At 37.2% G+C, this 20,586-nt stretch overlaps 1 protein-coding gene across 4 annotated transcripts in view; it reads right to left on the bottom strand.

The window, feature by feature from the left end:
* BTAF1 (B-TFIID TATA-box binding protein associated factor 1) overlaps positions 1-20,586 on the bottom strand; it is a 106,621-nt gene that overhangs the window by 69,705 nt on the left and 16,330 nt on the right. The window contains exons 3-11 of one of the 4 annotated variants that reach the window (XM_054436202.1): positions 20,284-20,398; positions 17,817-17,963; positions 8,846-9,009; positions 6,517-6,653; positions 3,718-3,847; positions 3,079-3,147; positions 1,230-1,319; positions 510-605; positions 236-412 (exon numbers count right to left, since the gene is read on the bottom strand). In XM_054436202.1, coding sequence (XP_054292177.1) covers positions 236-412; positions 510-605; positions 1,230-1,319; positions 3,079-3,147; positions 3,718-3,847; positions 6,517-6,653; positions 8,846-9,009; positions 17,817-17,963; positions 20,284-20,398 — 1,125 coding nt within the window. Of the gene's footprint in view, positions 1-235; positions 413-509; positions 606-1,101; positions 1,320-3,078; positions 3,148-3,717; positions 3,848-6,516; positions 6,654-8,845; positions 9,010-14,877; positions 14,931-17,816; positions 17,964-20,283; positions 20,399-20,586 lie in introns of those variants that run through there. The other 3 variants (XM_054436203.2, XM_063669984.1, XM_054436204.1) reach the window with 3 other exon arrangements.

Genomic DNA, 20,586 nt, shown 5'->3' with positions numbered 1-20,586 from the left:
AGGAAAAATAATCTTTGAACTTAAAGAGCAAACAATGTAACTAACCATCTTTTGATTTATACTCAAATTCTTATGAGCGCCACCTATCTCTATGACACTGTCTCAAGAAGGCAAATCTTGGAAAACTGGCTTCTCTGTAACAGTAAGAATCTAAGGCCATTTTGTCTAATTAGTGAAAATAAACCGTAAGGGGAAAAAACTCTCCCACATAAGCTTCAAAACGTGAAATATTTACCTGACGGACTGCCAAAGCATATTTTATTCCCAGCAGACCACCATGTCTAACTTCCCATTGTTCTTGTGTAAGTAATTTTAGCAGCACATCCACAGTCTTATGAACTCCTGTTTCGTTCATGTGTTTTAAAACCACACCTAATGTTTGAGCACAAGTTTCACGAACTGGTGCCACAACCTACAGATGAAAAAAGAAGAAAACTCATATTTGCAAAAAACATATTTTGTAGAATTTGAAATTTGATGGGGCAAAGCCTCCCTTAAATGATACTTACTTCATCAGAAACAAAGTCTCCAAATCTGTCTAATGCAAAAACACAAAGGAGTCTAATAACCAAGTCTTCCAACCATTCTTGATGCTGCTGAATCATCTGTTAAAATATAATGTGTATATATATATATATATATACATATACACACACACACATATATTTTTTTAACATAATTTTTTTTAAAACAAAGATCACACTTTGTACTGGGGACCTGGGGGACACCTTAGGTCCAAAATCAAAAATAAAATATGGGGACAGATTTTAGCTGTAGGAACAATAACCAAAAAGTAGAATAGTCCCAATTAATGTCTTTAATATTAAACATATCCCATATCCCCTTTGATCATTAATTCAATTCAGATATACTATATCACAATTCTTAAAATTCATGGATTGTATTATGTTACTTGCACTCCAAGAGAAATTAAGAAACTAATTACTTAAGGTTGTTCTCATATCAAGTACACCGGCCACATATCTATTATTTATACTATTACCAGTGTCTCCAGGCAATACCAATTATGTTGCTCACTGATCTCTCTACTAGCCTCTTATTCATCTTACTCTACTTTTCAATCCATTGTATGATATTTACCTTTTCATATCTCTTCCTCTTATTTACCTCTCATTCCTACTTCATGGCACATACTCGTTACTTCCCTACATTGGAAAAAGATGCCAACTATTAATACTTGGTGATAATTGTTGCATTAATACACTTACCTCTTCTAAAGTGCTGTCACCCATTTTACCACCACTTTTCCCATGAGCTTTAAGAATTTCCCTAAGTCCAGTGCCTGCACCATGTCGAACCTGAAAAGAACCAAGAAGCAAATGTCGGAGGTTAAATGTTTAAGAAACGAAGTTTGATTTTTCTTCTATACGAAATAGAGATACTGGATTTTTAAGAAATTAGAATAAACTAAGTGGAACTTTACAAGAATGTATTTTTCTTCAATTATCTAAGAAGAATTACACATATAAATTTCAGACTGCTTTTGGTTATATGGAATTTTTTAAAAATCAAGCAAGAAAACAGCTATTCTAAAATCCTTTTGAGATATAAATCCACATTGCTTTCACTCCCTTATCCTCTACCTTCCTTCAGCACTATCCACAGCAAGAGAGAGGAAAGAAAGTATCGTATAGTGTTTTTTGTTTGTTTGTTTTTGGGATGGAGTCTCACTCTGTTGCCCAGGCTTGAGGGCAGTGGTGCAATCTTGGCTTACCGCAACCTCCGCCTCCCGGGTTCAAGCGATTCTCCCGCCTCAAGCCCCGCAAGTAGCTGGGATTTCAGGCACCTGCCACCATGCCCGGCTAGTTTTTGTATTTTTAGTATAGACGGGGTTTCTCCATGTTGGCCAGGCTGGTCTCAAACTCCCGACCTGAAGTAATTTGTCTGCCTCAGCCTCCCAAAGTGCTAGGATTACAGGCGTGAGCCACCGTGCCCAGCCCAAGGTGTTCTTTATAATCCTAACACGTGTATTTTCAAAATATGTGCATCAAAACTAAGCTCCAAGCTGGGCGCGGTGGCTCACACCTGTAATCCCAGCACTTTGGAAGGCCCAGGTGGGCAGATCACTTGAGCTCAGGAGTTCAAGCAAGACCAGCCTGGCCAACATGATGAAGCCCCATCTCTAATAAAAATATTATAAAAAGTAGCCGGGTGTGGTGGCGCACATCCCAGCTACTCAGGAGGCTAAGCCAGGAGAATCGCCTGAACCTGGGTGGTGGAGGTTGCAGAGTCAAGATCGTGCCACTGCACTCCAGCCTGGGAGACAGATTAAGACTCCATCTCAAAAAAACCAAAAAGCAAAAAACCTAAGCTCCAAAGCTACCAATGATAAGTGAGTGCCAAAAGAAGACAATACAAATAAAATGTCTTATGATTAACGCATCACTATACCCCTGGGGATAAATCACCTTTCTCTGAGAAGGTGAGGCTACTTTCTGCAGTGTCATCTGGAAAGGAAAAGAACAAGCTATTGACACTGTACCCACTTCTTAAGACCCCATGAGTTATGACTTGAATAACTTTAAATAGAATTACACCAAGGAAAGGCAACTTAAAGGTATTCTAAATAAATGTTTTTTAAATTACACAGAGGCCAACAGAAGGGAGAAACAATGGTTTAAAACTACCAATCCTCAACTTCAAGCAGAGGAACTTCACTCTTCTCTTCTACACATTGGGAACTGTTCAAGATGTTCTCTAAAGATTTCTGAGGCTAAAAAGCTGACTTGGAAACTACTGCTCTTGATCAGTCAAAATTGTCCACTTCCAAAGGAAAGGAAGTATTTTTTTTTACTGCTTGGGAGAGATATGCAAGCCTCTGGATTATAATTGAAAGAACGAAAAGAAATAAACAATTCACTAAAGAATATGACTGAAGGATATGAAAGGTGAAAATCAATCTATAGTTTTCTATTTAGGTCAATGATATGACGTGCCCTGAGTCCTGAGACGAACAGAGAAGAATAGGGACTCTGACAAAGTATACTGCTCTTGACATTGTTCCCTTCATTAGCACAGAAAATAGAGCTGAGAGAAACTGTAATGAAAAAATCTTACCTCCCAGGAGGGATTAAAAAGGTCATTGCAAAGTTCTTCACAAAAGCTTTCCAAAGGCCATTCATTTGTCTGAATAAGAAAAACAGAATTACTACTAGTTCAAAAGGTCTATTTTATGCTAACAATTTAAGTAACTCAACAAATTTTATTTGTAGGTCTAGTAGTAGCAATCAGGCTTTTAAAAATTTAATTTTTTAAACTAATTAAGATATATTTTTACTAATAAAATTTCTCTCAATAGACAGATTATTCAATACTTTCAAATGATATATTAGTTTGAAAAAGATTTATAAGCAATTTTTTTTTTTTTTTGAGACAGAGTCTCGCCCTGTAGGCCAGGCTAGAGTGCAATGGCGCAATCTCGAGTCACTGCAACCTCTGCCTCCCGGGTTCAAGCGATTCTCCTGCCTCAGCCTCCCAAGTAGCTGGGATTACAGGTGCGTGCCACCACGTCTGGCTAATTTTTTATATCTTTAGTAGAGACAGGGTTTCACCATGTTGGCCAGGCTGGTCTCAAGCTCCTCGTGATAATGCCCACCTCGACCTCCCAAAGTGCTGGGATTACAGGAGTGAGCCACCGCTGCTGGCCCAAAGATTATAAGCAATTTTAATGGATACTTTAGAGTCTTTCAAGAGTACCTCTTCAATTAAGGAAGAGCTGTCTGGAATACTATCAATCAAGACTTTGGAATCATTTGCAGACTGATTAATAACAACATTTGCTATTTTCCGTCTCTTTTCTTCTGGCTCCCCATCAGTGCTATCATTGCTAAAAAATAAAAGTCACCATTTAGAAAATGAATAAAGCATAATGTGAACCACAATGAATGAAATGAATAAAAGATAATGTGAATCACAACGAATTTACAATAATCCATCATTTAAACAAATGTTTTACACCATATTCTGCTTATATGACTTACTTAAAATCCCATGTATCAAACGACTAACTGCTTAAAATTTTTTGAGCAAAATATATCCTAACTACACTACAGGTTGGTGAATTCTTTTTTTCAAACTGGATCTTGAATTTAATAGGCCATTTTTCCTTCCTCTCTACAATCAGCTCATCATCTTTTTTATAACCTGCATATAACCTGCATCTGGTCCAGCACAACACTAACGTTTTTAGGCTTTTATATACTAGAGAAAACTAACATACTGAGCAATACAGTACAATCTTAGCAGTTCTTGAAAAATATGGAGAGATAAACAATTGACCAATGGAAAAAGGATATAGAAAATTTGAGGAAATGTTCTATTATGACTTAAAGACCAAAAATTTTGAGGCTAGCCTAATACCGGAAAGGAGAGGACAAGTCAAACTACTTTTATTCAGCATTTAGAAAAGAAAAACTTAGCACATTTTAAAGCACATACAGCATTATTTTCTATAAATACTTCTCCTCTCTCTCCATCTTAACAGTGAAATTTATTTGGCCAACCATTTTTTCTGTAAGGCGATAAAAGAAATCTGAGACTTCCTCTCATTTCCTATTACTCTTCCCTTAACTATCTCCACATCTAGCCACATTAGTAGGTCACCTTAAGTCCCTGAACTTGTTAGGCATATTTCCACTTGCAGGCATTTGTCTTTGTAATTCCCTCTATTTGGAAAGCATAACATTTTCTTAAACTATTTAAAACTATTGAAACTTTTCCTAGATATTCACAGGACTAGCACTCTCATGTCTTTCAGATTGTTACTCAAAAGTCACCTCTAGGAAGCCCTCCTAGACCATCATATCTAAAATTTCAAACTCTATACCCCAAAAATATTTCACATGTTCCTTCCCTGTTTTATCTTCTTTTCCTTAACTCTTAACATTAACATTATCTGTATTTTATATATATACACACATATACACACACACTATATTTTACTTATTTATTTCCCATCTTTCCCTCCAGACTATAACCTCCAAAGGCAGGAATTCTTCTCTCTTTTATTCACACATGTCCTCAGGGGCCTAGAACAATACCTGGCAAATAGAAGGTATTTAATAAATGTTTGTGAAATGAGTGACTCATGAACTCTGAAAAATAAAGCCTAATATTTCCAACATTCAAATCTTTGGCTAAAAGTGCTTGTATGAATAAAAACCAGTAGAAATACTTATTAGGTTACTATATGATCTTAATGAGCTGTTAACTTTTTAAAAATCTTGTCATTAACAAGCTGAATAAAAAGTTTGCAGTTAAGGATTTAACCTCAAGTATAAATCTCCACCAAGTATATGTTTATTATTTATCCCCCTTTGTGCCTAGCTTTTAAACACTAAACACTTTTTAGCTTTACGTGAATACATATAACAAAAAGTTCTGTCATTTGCAAATCCTATTTTCCGAGGCTTTTTATTAATTCAGCATTTATGCAAACATTTCCTGAGCACCACTAAAGATTCTTATTTAACAGATCTGAGTGGGACCCAAGAATATACATTTTTGGCCAGGTGTGATGGCTCAAGCCTGTAATCCCAACACTCTGGGAGGCCGAGGAAGGAGGACCACTTGAGCCAAGGAGTTAGAGACTAGCCTAGGCAACATAGGAAGACCCTATGTCTACAAAAAATTTAAAAATTAACCACGCATGGTGGTTCACACCTGCAGTCCCAGCTACTTGGGAGGCTGAGACAGGAGGATTGCTTGAGCCTGGGAGTTTGAGGCTGTAGTGAGCTACGATTGTGCCACTGCACTCCAGCCTGGGCGACAGAGACTGCATCACAAAAAAAACAAAACAAAACAAAAAAAAAAAACAGCATTTTTTTTTTTACAAGGTCCTCAAAGAGCACCTGAAGGAAATAGTTTTGAACCACCCTTTGAGAAATGCTGCTCCAAGCCATGCATAGATGATCACTTTTAGTAACTCATGAAGAAACAGAGGACAGTGACTTTACCCACAGAGTTCTTTTCTTCAACAGGACTACATAAACTAGCCTAGATTATCATTGGCTATTTAGCATAGCCCCAGCTTAAGGCACAGGTGAGGTAATATCGTGACAATACCTCCCACTTTACTAAGGGAGTATTCTTAACTTGTGGTCCTTAGACACCTCTCTGATTTCATTCTCTATCACTCTCCTGTGCACTCATCCCAGTATAGAAGGCCATACTGCCCTTCTATTTGTTTCTTGATCATTCCACGTTTAAGGCATTTAAACTTGTTTCTTCTGCCTGGAATGCTCTCCCCTTTGGAGACCCTCAGCCCTCATTCAAAACTGATAATTAGTAGGAAAAAAGTCTGCACATGTGGATTTTTCTGGGGAAGTTGTCTCAGTTCCTAGTAACAATGAATACTCTCTGACAATTGAGTAAGAGAATCCAAACAGTACTCCCCAGCTAAATATGTCAGCAGAATGTTTCTATAAATCAAGCAGACACAGATTAAAGCCACAGAGCCCTCTTGTTTTAAGTGAATAAGCAAAAAAAGATTACTACCTCTTCTCATTAGTTTCCACTGCATCCCTGGATCTCTGTTTTGCAAATAACTTGGCCATTCTTTTAGCTTTGTTCTTTTGTCTATTGCTCATTCCTGCTCGAAACTCTGAGTCAATCAATTCAGCTGCCTGAAGAGTCTAAAAGAATAAAAGAATGCTGAGTTGGAACTTTTGAAATTAAAATAAGTACCTGTAGTCTCAGCCTCAGAAGAAGACCAAGTCTATAAATTTCAGTATACATACATTGATCACATTCTTTTTTGACAGGCTCACACTCTTTTGTTGTATGACTGTACCATAATTTCAGTCTTTTCCTCCCTTTTCTCTATTATTCCAACTCCCAACAGATACACATATGCTTCTTAACTTTTTTTATGATACATTATGAGGCACAAATGTATGATCCTAACCCACAGAGAAGGCCTTGAAGAGGTAAGACTTCAAAATAAAAATAATATCACCAAAAAGTTATGAGAATAAATGTCAATAAAAGAAACTGATCATCACCCTCTGTGGAAAAAAATAAATAAATAAATTATAGCCTTAAGTGATTGGTCCAGCATGCTATAGTCCAACTTAGCTCATATGCCCCTTTTCTCTTAACTACTTACTGTCTACTCTTTTTGCTCTTTTCCATTCACAGAAGACACTATAAAGTCTGTGTGTTAGATTTTTAAGCTCAAGCCTAAAAATCCCTTCTGTGCCTAACCATAAGATTCAACTGAAATTTATACTTCCGCAACCAGTTAAGGTCACTGGTGTGGATGTTCTGCTGCAGTCTTGATCAAGAACCATGGGCACATATACAAGCAATGCAGCTGTAATGACCTATGGCAACAATGAACCTTAAGCAACTTCCCCCAAAGGTCCATGATATATAAACCTGGATTTTGCAAACCCCAAATTAGTGTTGCCTATCCCGCACCCAATTAATTTGATGTGTACAGCCCACTTTCTAATACACCTGTCCATTCATTTTCTTACACCATGTTCAATTACCCATACTGTGATCACATTATTGTATTTTTATTCTCATTTATTTTATTCTATTATCCTCTTTATCTTCTAGTTACACCTTACACTTTCCTTTCTACCCCATTTCCTCCTGTTCCTTTCAGGGTGTTGCTGTATTTTGGCCTCTTCATACTCTCTCTTTTTTCTCTCCTAGTACCTGCCTTTTTCCCCACCTTGTCTGCAGAAGTTATTCATCATCACTCACACCCTCAACCCTAAAAAATACACTTTACAAATTCTAATGGTTTAAAGTGCCATTTGTATAAAGGTAAACAGAACCATTCTCCACTGAAGCAAAGGAAATGACCAAGGGAATGACAAGACAGGAGATTCATAATTGCAAAGCAGGAATTTTTAATGCAGCCCATGGACCCCTAGAAGAATACCGGGGGTCAGGTAAAAGAGTACTGAACCGCTTGAGATGTAATATCTCATTATATGTGCATTTTTCTGAAGAGAGCCACAGCTTTTACTAGAGCTTCAAAAGAGTCTGTGGCATAAAAAAGTTAAGAAGCACAAATGTATCCACTGGGAACTGGAATAGAGGAAGAGGAAGAAAAGAGTGAAATTATGGTATAGCCACAAAACAAAACAGCATGAAGCTGTCCAAAAAGAATGCGGTCAATCTGAATATACTGACACATTAAGCTGTATGAAGCGAGAAAAGGTAAACATGGCTTAAAAGGAATATATATACACACACACACAAACACACACACACATACACATATATACACACACACACACACACAAACACATACATGCACTTGGTACACAGAAGTTTCAGAAATGATGCACAAGTAACTTGAAAATGGTTGTCTATAGGGCATGGAAATGTCTGTGTCCTGTTGGCAAAAAACTTCCTTTTACTTCATATTATACATCCTTTTTTGGTTGTTTGCAAGTCTTATTTCTCACTTAAAAAAAAGAATAAATCATAACACTAAACACTTCTACTATCATATCTGACTATAATAGCCCTTACTATCTCTCACTCTCCCAAAAAATTACTTTTCCCTACATCAAAGAACATACCAAAAAAGAGCAATTGCAGCAATTACAATCTTTCAATACCAGTAGTTCCTAAAAGGTCTGCTACAACTTAACAGTCCAGTGTCTGGGAGGTAGGTTGAGCTTCTAACTCTATAGAATCTGTCATCAGAAATCCAGTTAGAAAAGATGCTAAATTATGGTGGCACTAAGCAGCAATGAACAGAGCTAAGTATAACATTTTCTTAAACTATAATTACATAAGCAAAATGAAGCAAACCCTTTGTATTATTACTTGCAATCAAATAACCAAACGTTTTACCTACAGGTTGTTTGTTAACAAAGGATGCTGAAGTTGGGGTATAATCCAAATCCTCATCATTGAAAAGTTCTTCAGTACTCATTCCAATTGCTTCTCCCATATTAAGGCCAAGTTTCTTCTGTAATAATTTTCGTTGGCGTGCTATCCTCTCTTTAGGATCCACTTCACCTTTCAACAGAAAAGAAATACATTTTCTCCAAATCAGTTAAGAAGTTTTCTAATACGTGCACATCAAACTCTATAAAAATAAAAAAATACACTATTAAAGCATCCCTTCTGCCAATAAAACCAACCATATTCATTCATGATCATCTCTGAACATCTCATAAACTCTGTTACCTAATCACATTGGAAAATAGCGTTCTAGTTAACAAAACATTCTGGGAGTTTTTACTGGGATTCCCGTGTTCCCCAACTGTTAATTAGTAAATATATATAAAATAATAAGATTCATTCCTGGGCCAGATGCAGTGGCTCACACCTGTAATCCCAGCACTTTGGGTGGCCGAGGTGGGAGGATCACTTGAGCCCAGGAGTTTGAGACCAGTCTGGACAACGTAGGGAGACCCCATCTCTATAAAAAATAATTAGCAGGGCATGATGGTGCACACCTGTAGTCCCAGCTACTCCAGGGGCTGAAGGCGAGAGGCTTGCTTCAGCCCAGGTCAAGGCTGCAGTGAGCTGTGATCAAAACACTGCAGTCTAGCCTGGGAAACAGAGTGAGACCCTGTTTCAAAAAAAAAAAAAAACAAAAAAAAACATCTCTATGGAAATAAATCAATTTTATTTTATAGCTACACCTGTACCTCCTATGAAAGCTCTCACTGGGCTAAAAAAAATCTAGATTTTGTTCAACAGTAAAAGGCTCAACAAACAAATGCTTACTCCAAGTGTAGCCTTTATGTATTGAGCTGATATAGACCTAATATCCCAAATAATAAAGAGAATAAAAGTAGACAGGTTTTTAAATGTCTCAAGTAAAACCCTCAATCCTTCGGTGCAAAAGAGACAAAACAGAACATACCAAAGGGCATTTAAAAATAAAAATTTGCCCTTAAAAAAGCTAAGCTGTAAAAGACAGTTATACCTTATTGAAAAAAATTTGATATTTTAAAAACAATAACGATCTGCTTCTAATAATGGCTGAGTTAGTTCCTATTGGACTAACCCTCTGCACCTAACAAACTCTGGCCAAAACAGAAAAAACAAACTACCTTAAAGGCACCAGAGGGAAAAAAAAAAAAGGCATTTACTTAGGGGAATTGTCAGTACTTAAAAAGATGGGAATAGCACTAAAAGCTAAAAGCTACAAAAGCTAAAAGCTACAAAAAACAAAAGTTTCCCCTTTTTGTAGCTTTTAGCTTGAAGACAGAGCCAGTCCATGAAATGTGCGGCAGTTAAAATTTGAAATAAAAACCTAGTCTTCTTTTTTCCCCCTCAACAAAGGACAAGGTCTCTCACTCTGATACCCACGCTGGAGTGCAGTAGGTACAATCATAGCTCACTGCAGCCTCAAACTCCTAGACTTAAGGAGTCCTCCTGCCTCAGCCTTCTGAGTAGCTAGGACTATACGCATGTGGCTATTTTTTTTTTTAATTTTTAATTTTAGAGATGGAGTTTATTATGTTTGCCCAGGCTGGTTTTGAACTCCTGGCCTCAAGCAGTCCTCCTGCCTTGGCCTACCAAAGTGCTGGGATTACAAGTGTGAGCCACTGCACCTGGCCAAAACCCACAGTCTTTCTGGCTTGGCTTGAAGAACGAGAAGAGCGTTAGGGGCCATTACAATCCCAGGAAGTTAGAAAGAGAAAACCCCCAAAAAGACAGAGCCAGAGAGAAGAGGGCCAAAATTCTCTGTAAACTCAGGCCAAATCTCTGGTTGACCTCTGAACTATGCATGCCCAGAGCAGACTCCAAACAATGCAGCTAAAGCTAAAATCTAAAAAGCTAAAATTGAGATTTGAGCTATTGCCCAGAGCAAAGAAGAATGAGTTTGAAATTTTGAGTTCCACCAAAGTAAATGTCTGCTAAAACAAGCAAGCAAAAACAAGCAAAACAATCTTTGGAAGAATATAACAGAATCTAGTCTACACTGCATAACATTCATAATGTGCAGAATAACTGACAAAATTAAAAGCAAAGAAAAGAAAATGTAACCCATTTTCAAAAGAAAGACAATTAATGGAGACCAACTCTGAGATGTCTCAGATGTTAGAATTAAAAGGTTTTAGGGTTTCTGTTTGTTTTTTGAGACAAGCTCTTGCTCTGCTACTCAGGCTGGAGTGCAGTAGCATGATGACAGCTCACTGGAGCCTTGTCCTCCTAGACTCAAGCAATTCTCCCACCTCAGCCTCCTGAGTAGCTGGGACCACAGGCATGCACCACCACACCCAGCTAATTTTTTATTTTTTGTGGAGGTGGGGTCTCTCTAGACCGCCCAGGCTGGTCTCAAACTCCTGGGCTCAAGACATCTTCCCACTTCGGCCTCCCAAAGTGCTGGGATTACAGGCCTGAGTTACTGCACCCAGCCAGAATGCAAGATTCGTAAGCAACTAATATAACAACACTCAATGTAAAAGAAGATACTGTCACAATCAATGAAAGATAGGATACCTTGGTAGAGAATCAGAAACTATAAAAAAGAACCAAGCTGGGTACAGTGGCTCACATCTGTAATCCCAACAGTCTGGGAGGCCGAGGCAAGAGGATCGCTTCAGCCCAGGAGTCAAAACCAGCCTGGGCAACATGGCAAAATCCCATCTGTACAAAAAAGTTTAAAAATATATAGAATTGTATACTTTAAAAGGGTGAATTAAATAATGTGCAAAATATGCCAATATAACTTTTTTTTTTTTTTTTTAAATAAAAAAGAAGTTCTGGGGCAGGCATAGTGGCTCACACCTGTAATCCCAGCACTTTGGGAGGCCGAGGTGGGAGAATCGCTTGAGGCCAGGAATTTGGGACCAGCCTGGGTAACACAGCAAGACCCCCATCGCTACAGAAAAAAAATAATAATAAATTAGCCAGGGGTGGTGGCATGTGCCTGTGGTCCTAGCAAGATGGGAAGATTGCTTGAGCCCAGGAGTTCAAGGGTGCAGTGAGCTACGATTATATCACTTAACTCCAGCCTGGGCAACAGAGTGAGATCCTGTCTCTAAATAAATAAATAAATAAATAAATAAATAGTTCTAAAACTGAAAAATACAGTATCTGAAAAAAAAATTTCAAACCACTGGATAGACTTAACAGCTTAATGGAAGATAACAGGACAAAATGCAAGTGAACTTAAAGATAAAGCAATACTGTTCTCACTCATAGGTGCGAACTGAACAATGAGAACACTTGGACACAGGGCGAGGAACATCACACACCGGGGCCTGTCGTGGGGTGGGGGGATGGGGGAGGGATAGCATTAGGAGAAATACTTAATGTAAATGACGAGTTAATGGGTGCAGCAAACCAACACGGCATACGTATACATATGTGACAAACCTGCACGTTGTGCACATGTACCCTAGAACTTAAAGTATAATAATAAAAAAAAGATAAAGCAATACAAAGTACCCAACCTAAAGAACAAAGAGAAAAAAAGATATAAAGAAACAAAAGCCCAAATATGAAATTAAGAAAACAATTCTATTTATGATGCAACTTGTATTCTGTAAAGTATAAAACGAAAAAAATTAAAAACTAAATGAAAATGTTCATGCATCATAAGAGTAAATATTGTTAAAACACTAATATTTCCCAAATGTATGCACAGATGCAACAAAATTGCTATCAAAATTCCAGCTGGCTTTTTTTTTTATTTTTTGCAAACATTGACAGACTGGTCCTAAAATTCATATGGAAATGGAAGAGACTCAGAATAACCAAAACAATCTTGAAACACAGGAACAAAGTTGGAGGCTCATGCATCTTGATTTCAGAACTTACTACAATGCAACAATAATTAAGACAATGTGGTACTCACGTAAGAATAGACATCAATGGAATAGAATTAAGAGTCCTGAAATAAACCTATGTGTCAATGGTCAACTGATTTTTGACAAGGGTTCCAGAGCAATTCAATGAGAAAGAGAACAGTATTTTCTACAAATAGTGTTGAGACAACAGGATAGCCACATGCAAAAGAATGAAGTTGGACCCTTAACCTCAAAATATATACAAAAAATAACTCAAAATCAATAAAAGAATTAAAAACTAAAGCTATAAAACTCTCAGAAGAAAACAGAGGTAAATGAGCTTGAATTTGGCAAGTTTCTTACATATAATACCAAAAACTTGAGAAACAAACAAAACAATACAAAAAAATTAGACTTCATAAAAATTAAAAACTTTTATGCTTCTTACCACAGAGGAAATGAAAAGATAACCTATAGAGCAGTAGAAAATATGTGTAAATCAGGCTGGGGGTGATGGCTCATGCCTGTAATCCCAGCACTTTGGGAAGCCAAGGCCGGTGGATCACCTGAGGTCAGGAGTCCGAGACCAGCCTGGCCAAGACAGTGAAACCCCATCTCTACTAAAAATTAAAAAATTAGCTGGGTGTGGGGGCAGGCACCAGTAATCCCAGCTACTGCGGGAAGGAGCCAAGGCAGGAGAATCATTTGAACTCAGGAGGTGGAGGCTGCAGTGAGCAAAGATCACACCACTGCACTACAGCCTGGGTAATGGAGTGAGACTCTGTCTCAAAAAAAAAAAAAAAAAAAGAAAAAAGAAAGAAAAAAGGAAACGTGTAAATCACATATCTGGTAAGAAGCTTGTATTGAGAACATATACTCTTACAACTCATAATAAAAGGGCAAATAACCCAATGAAAAACATGCAAGTTATATGAATTGACATTTCTCTAAAGAAGGTATACAAGTGGTCAATATATGAAATGAAGTTCAACATGATTGGACATCAGGGAAACGCAAATCAAAATCACAATGAAATATCACTTCACACCATTAGTATGGCTATAATCAAAACATCAGATAATAAGTGTCAGGAAAAGATGTTGAGAAATTGAATGTAAAATAGCAGAGCCACTTTGGAAAACTCTGGCAGTTTCTCAAATGGTAAAATATAGTTACCATATGAGCCAGTAATTCCACTTCTAGGTATCTACCTGAGGGAAATTAAAACATATGTCCAAACAAAAACTTGTATATGAATTTTTACAGCACTATTTTTCTTTTTTTTTTTTTTTTTTTTAGATGGAGTTTCGCTCTTGTTGCCCAGGCTGAAGTGCAATGGCGCGATCTCGGGTCACCGCAACCTCTGCCTCGCGGGTTCAACCGATTCTCCTGCCTCAGCCTCCCAAGTAGCTGGGATTACAGGCATGCGTCACCACACCTGGCTAATTTTTGTATTTTTAGTAGAAATGGGGTTTCTCCATGTTGGTCAGGCTGGTCTCAAACTCCTGACCTCAGGTGATCACCCGTCTCGGCCTCCCAGCAGTATTTTTCAAAACAGATAAAAGGTAGAAACAACCTAAATGTCCATCAACTAATGAAAGGCTTTTACAAATTGTGGTATTCATACAATGGAATATTATTTGGCCATAAAATGAAATACTACCACATCATATCCATTAGGATGGCAACTATCAAAAAACAGAAAATAACAAGAGTTGGCAAGGATGTAGAGAAATTGGAACCCTTGTGTACTGTTGGTAGAAATGTAAAATGATGCAGCTGTTAGGGAAAACTGAATGGCAGCTCCTCAAAAAATTAAAAATAGAATGACCATCTGATCCAACCATTTACTTCTGGGTATATACCCCAAAGAACTGAAAGCAGTAACTCAAACAGATATCTGTACATCCATGTTCACAGTAGCATTATTCACAACAGTCAAAATGTGGAATAAGCCTGTGTCCACTGATGGATGAATGGATAAACAAAATTTATATACATACAATGGCCTATTATTCGGCCTTAAAAAGAAAGGAAATTCTGTCCTATACTACAACACAGATGAACCTTGAGGACATCAAGTTAAGTGAAATAAGCCCATCACAAGAAGACAAACACTGTAGGATTCACTTACATGAGGCATCTAGAGTAGTCAAATTCATGGAGACAGAAAGAATGGTGGTTGCCAGGGGCTGGGGAAAGGGGGAAATGGGGATTTGACGTTTAATAGGTAGTTTCAGTTTTGCATGATGAAGACTTCTGGAGACTGGCTGCACAACAATGTGACTGTACTTAACATTACCTAAACTTAAGTTTTAAAAACAGTTAAGGATGGTAAATTTTTTGTTATATATATTTTACCACAATTTTAAAAACCTGATATATCCCTTAACAGTAATAAAATTTAGAAAAGAAAAAAAAGTACTGATATACGCTGTCATACAGATGAACCTTGAAAATATTCTCTTAGGTAAAAAAAAGCCACCACAAAAGACCACATATTGTATGATTCCATTTACCAGCCACATGCCATTTAATGATGAGTACATTCCGAGAAATGTGTCATTCAGTGATTTTGTGGTTGTGTCAGCATCACAGTGTACTTACACAAACCTAGATCATAAAGCCTACAACACAGCTACACTGTACAGTATAACCTGTTGCTCCTAGGCTACAAACCTGTATAGCATGTTACTAAATACTGTAGGCAACTGTAACACAATGGTAAATATTCATATATCTAAACATAGAAAAGGTACAGTAAAAATACAGTAATATAATTTTATGGGACCACAACTGTATATGCAGTCCTAGTCTGTTGCTGACTTAAATGCTGTTATGTGGTATGTGACCAAATATAAAATGTTGAGAATAAGCAAATCTAAAGAGACCAAAAGTAGACTCATGGTTGCTGGGAAGAGGAGGGAAGGAAGTAAGAGGATAAAAAGGTGATAGCTAAGGATATGGGGTTTCTTCTTAAAGTGACAAAAATGTTCTAAAATTGTGGTGATAGTTACACATACCTGTCAGTATACTAAAAACCACTGAATTGTATATGTTAAATGATGAATTGTATAATGTATAAATTATATCTCAATAAAGCTGCTTGAAAATTTTTTTAAAGATTGGTCTACTCAGGAGGGAAAAACACTAGGCATCCAAAAGACTGCTTGATCACAACCCCAATACACTTACACAGAGCCTAAAATTGGTCCTCTCATTCCAGGCGAAGTCTTATTGGGGGAAATAATCTACACAACCAGCTGCAAAGGAAACCCAGGCCAGTATGTATACTAATCATATATGGTGTCATTAATATATATGAGGGGACAAACACAGATCAACATTTAAAGAAAACCTAACTACAGGGTTTTAAACAAGCACTGTTCAGCAAGCTGTGACTTACTAGCACTAAAAAACTGAGTTCCCAAGAAACTGCAGTTCCCAATCCTGGTTACATATCAGAATCACCTATAGGACTTTCCTTTTTTGTTTTTTTGGAGACGGAGTTTCACTCTTGTCACCCAGGCTGGAGTGCAATGGCCATGATCTCAGCTCACTGCAACCTCCGCCTCCTGGGTTCAAGCCATTCTCCTGTCTCAGCCTCCAGAGTAGCTGGGATTACAGGCACCCGCCTCCACACCCAGCTAATTTTCATATTTTTAGTAGAGACAGGGTTTCACCATGTTGGCCAGGCTGGTCTCGAACTCCCGATCTCAGGTGAACTGCCCGTCTCGTCCTCCCAAAGTGCTGGGATTACAGGTGTGAGCCACCACACTGAGCCGGGCTTTTCTTTGAAATACAATTACCTAGACTTCTTCATAGATCTATGAAATCAGAATACGGCAAAACCAAAACATATATAATTTTGATCTCTGACAGTGTCCATGAGTACACTAGTAAAGTTAGTAAACTTACTATTTAGTGATATAAATGAAAAGTTTTTGAAGAGTTTTACCTCCATTATTAGAAAAACTATGCTTTTCCAAAACTTAAGGAAATTATCCTCTTCTCTGCAAAAATAACTAGATCTTTTAATAGAAACCATACTAAACAAGATGAAATGATTTGACATTTTTATGATAAAAAAGTGAATATATTAATAAGCCTCTAAATGACGATTAATTAGCAATAGAGTGTTATTCTGTTTTGTTTTTTACTCAAAAAGGCAACTTATTTACTTACAAAAATCCATTTAAAACATCAAGGTTTTTTCCCTCCAAGCCATTATCTTGAATGGCCAAAACAGTAATTTTATATTCAGATAGATTCTGTAAGTTTAAAAATATTAAGACAATACCTATCCAGGTCTTTTTTTCTTCTTATTTTGAGACGGACTCTACCTCTGTTGCCCAGGCTGGAGTGCAGTGGCATGTTCTCGGCTCACTGCAACCTCCGCCTCCCAAGTTCAAGCAATTCTCCTGTCTCAGCCTCACGGGTAGCTGGCATTACAGGTGCTCGCCACCACGCCCGGCTAATTTTTGTATTTTTAGTAGAGACAGGGTTTCGCCATGTTGGCTAGGCTGCTCTCGAACTCCTGACCTCAGGTGATCCACCCACCTCGGCCTCTCAAAGTGCTGGGATTACAGGCGTGAATACCTATCCAAGTCTTATTTTTCACTCTTAGTTTTTGCTTTGGACAGCAGCATGAGTAAACCCAATAATATCAGAAATATGTGATAAAAACAAAACAATCAATCTCTCAAATTTCCAGAACTGTGAAAACATTACCACAATCTGTACTAATCCTGATTTTATAATATATTAAACTGGGGCTCTTGGGGAACACTTTATAATTTCTATACTACAAATAAAATTGTCGCTGAAATATTAATATATATCAACTAATGATGCACATATCCACTTAAAGGAGGAAAAATACTCATACTGTAGCTTTAAACCAAATACTGCTGGGTTACCTTCCCCATTCATAGCATCCCCCGCCACCTGCAAACTTCAGTTAATTTACATTTCATGACATGTTAGTTTAGTGTGACTAATGAACAGCATACCAAGTGACAAATTAGTTTGAAAAAACAAATTTTAGACTTTCTTCTCAGAACCACTACAGACCTGATTTTTCATCTTGGACTTCAAATTCGGCACCAGCAGATCCCAGGAGTGATGCACCATGTTGTAACAATCTACATATATCAAATCTGTCAAAATTCAATCGCTCTGTAGTAGGTGAATCTTCCACAGAACTTTCAGAAGTAGGTTCTACATGAGGTTTAAAAATATTAATTTGACCATATAGCGAAAGTGTAGAATGAAAGAAAATAGCATATCATTACTTGGGTTGCATGGGTTACACACACACACACACACACACACACACACACACACACACACACTTTTTTTTTAAGAAGTGAGGTCTTGCTCTGTTGCCCAGGCCGGAATGTAGTGGCATAATCACAGCTCACTGTATCCTCAAACTCCTGGGATCAAGGACTTCTTCTGCCTCAGCCTCCAGAGTAGCTAGGACTACAGGTGCACACAACCACGCCTAGCTAAGTGTTTTTTATTTATTTTTGTAGAGACAAGGGTCTCACCATCTTGCCCCAGGCTGGTCTCAAACTCTGGGGCTCAAGCAATCCCCTCCTGCCTCAACTTCCCAAAGTGCTGGAACTTACAGGCGTGAGCCACTGTACCTGGATAGTAATATTTTGAGAAAAGTAAAAGTGGAGGAAGTAGAAAAGCTACTGTGGGTTTATGATCAGTTCTTAGTTATCTGTGAGTAAGTTGGTGATTCCTTTTCCACAGACCATCAGATGTTAGTGAGTATACGTGTAACTGTGTCCAACCACAAAAGCAAAATGTTATTTATATAAAGAAATTGCATTCCCATGTTAAAATGTATAGGTTAAATATCATGCTGTCTCTACTTACTGTTAGAGTTTAAAAATACCAAGGTAACAGCATGAGTATATTATAGTGCTCAGTTAGAAGACAAAAATATTCACAGAATGTATTCATGAATAAGGCTAATAAGAATCACCCCTCCCCATACCTGAGGAACAGGCTGAGCCACAAAGCAACTATGCATTCAACAGGACTCAGTTCCCATACTCTGGGCAAATAAGAATCTCCTGGTAACTTGCTAAAATCATATATCCATGTGAGGTCTAAAAACATCTATAAAATGTTCTGTATTCCTTCCTCAAAAAGCTATAAGTTATAAATGTTAAAATATAATTACTTACTGACTTAATAGTTTGTTTAGCTGGCATCTGCATGAAATTCATCTGTAAACTAAAGTATAACTGCTTAACTTAAAAGGAATTTCTATGAGTATTTTAAGTTTTCTAGTGATGATAAGCAAATTCATTTAGTAAAAATTTTAAAGCTAGTTAAAAATTTAATGCTAGTTTTTTAAAAAAATTAAGTCTTTTAAGAATGGAACTAAGTTGTACCATCTTTACATACCAAACTAAGTGGGGATAACAAGCCGAAAAGGAAAAGGCTCTTTTCTAAAACAAGTTATAACTTCTCTAGTCACACATTTCATTTAATGAGAGAAGACAAACTAATAAAATAACTCAAAATAGCAGGTATCAGCAAATATAAAGCAACAGTTTTAGGCAAGCTAAGACTTATGATAAAAGTGATGTTATTAAAGGGAGTTGAGGCCGGGCACAGTGGCTCATGCCTCTAATCCCAGCACTTTGAGAGGCTGAGGTGGGCCTCAGCTTGAGGCTAAATCATGCTCGAGGCCAGGAACTCAAACCCTGCCCCCCCCGAGCCTGGCCAACAAAGCAAAACCCAATCTCTACTAAAAATACAAAATTAGCTGGGCATGGTGGTGCACACCTGTAATCCCAGCTACTTGGGAGGCTGAGGCATGAGAATCACTTGAACCCAGAAGGCAGAAGCTGCAGTGAGCCAAGACTGCACCACTGCACTCCAGCCTGGGTGACACGGTGAGACTCTGTCTCGAAAAAATAAAATAAAATAAAATGTCAGTTGAAAACTAATCTAGTTGTACCATTAAATTTTGATTTAATTAAAATATGCAACTTTCCAGCTTTTCAAAAGCATGTAATTTGTTTTTAAATGTCATTACAGGCAATCAGAACACATTTTTTCCCACTACAAAAAATCCAAAAAAGGGCACACAAAAAACAAGACGTAACCTTCCAAATATCCATATATAATTGTGCTTAAATGTAGAAAATAACTACCCTATACTATTCTCCCGGCAACAAGAAAAAAAGACTTTCAAATATTAACATTGTACTGATTTAACTTCTTTTTTTAGAATGTCAATTACTTGAAGGAAAGTAATAACCCTTGTAAATCAAGCATACTGTAGAATTTGTAATTTAAAATGTATACAAAAACATTTTCTATATCCAGTAGTTTTTTTTTTTTTTAATGTGGTGAAAAATCACCTTATTCAGTATCATTTCCTGACAAAGCTGTACCTAAAAGCGTGGAAATTAAGACTTTAAAATTGAAATTATTAAAATACAAAATGCATATTATAATTAATTCTACAGTTAGGTTTTTACTTAAAACTACTTTCTCCACTTAAAAGCACCTTGTCTGGTTCTCGGCACTGGATTCCACTCAGGTACATTTTTCACTATAGCTTCAACAGCTTGTCCTGCTGCAATCCGGGTATCCCAATTTGTACTCCTTAAATATATCAACACCTTAAAAATTACAAAATAAAAGTTACGTATACAAAAATATTGTTTGCACAAGGTAGCCAGTGCAGAGAAATACAAATTTACTTGTTATTAATGTATAATTTGGCAGCTATCCAAATACATATAAAACACCTTAGAATTATTAAATTCATTTACAAGATTCGATCATTCAGAGAAAAATCAATACCACC

This window comes from Pongo pygmaeus, chromosome 8 (genome assembly GCF_028885625.2).
Source record: "Pongo pygmaeus isolate AG05252 chromosome 8, NHGRI_mPonPyg2-v2.0_pri, whole genome shotgun sequence".
Lineage (NCBI taxonomy): Eukaryota > Metazoa > Chordata > Mammalia > Primates > Hominidae > Pongo > Pongo pygmaeus.
This window is presented reverse-complemented; position numbering and strand designations above follow the sequence as displayed.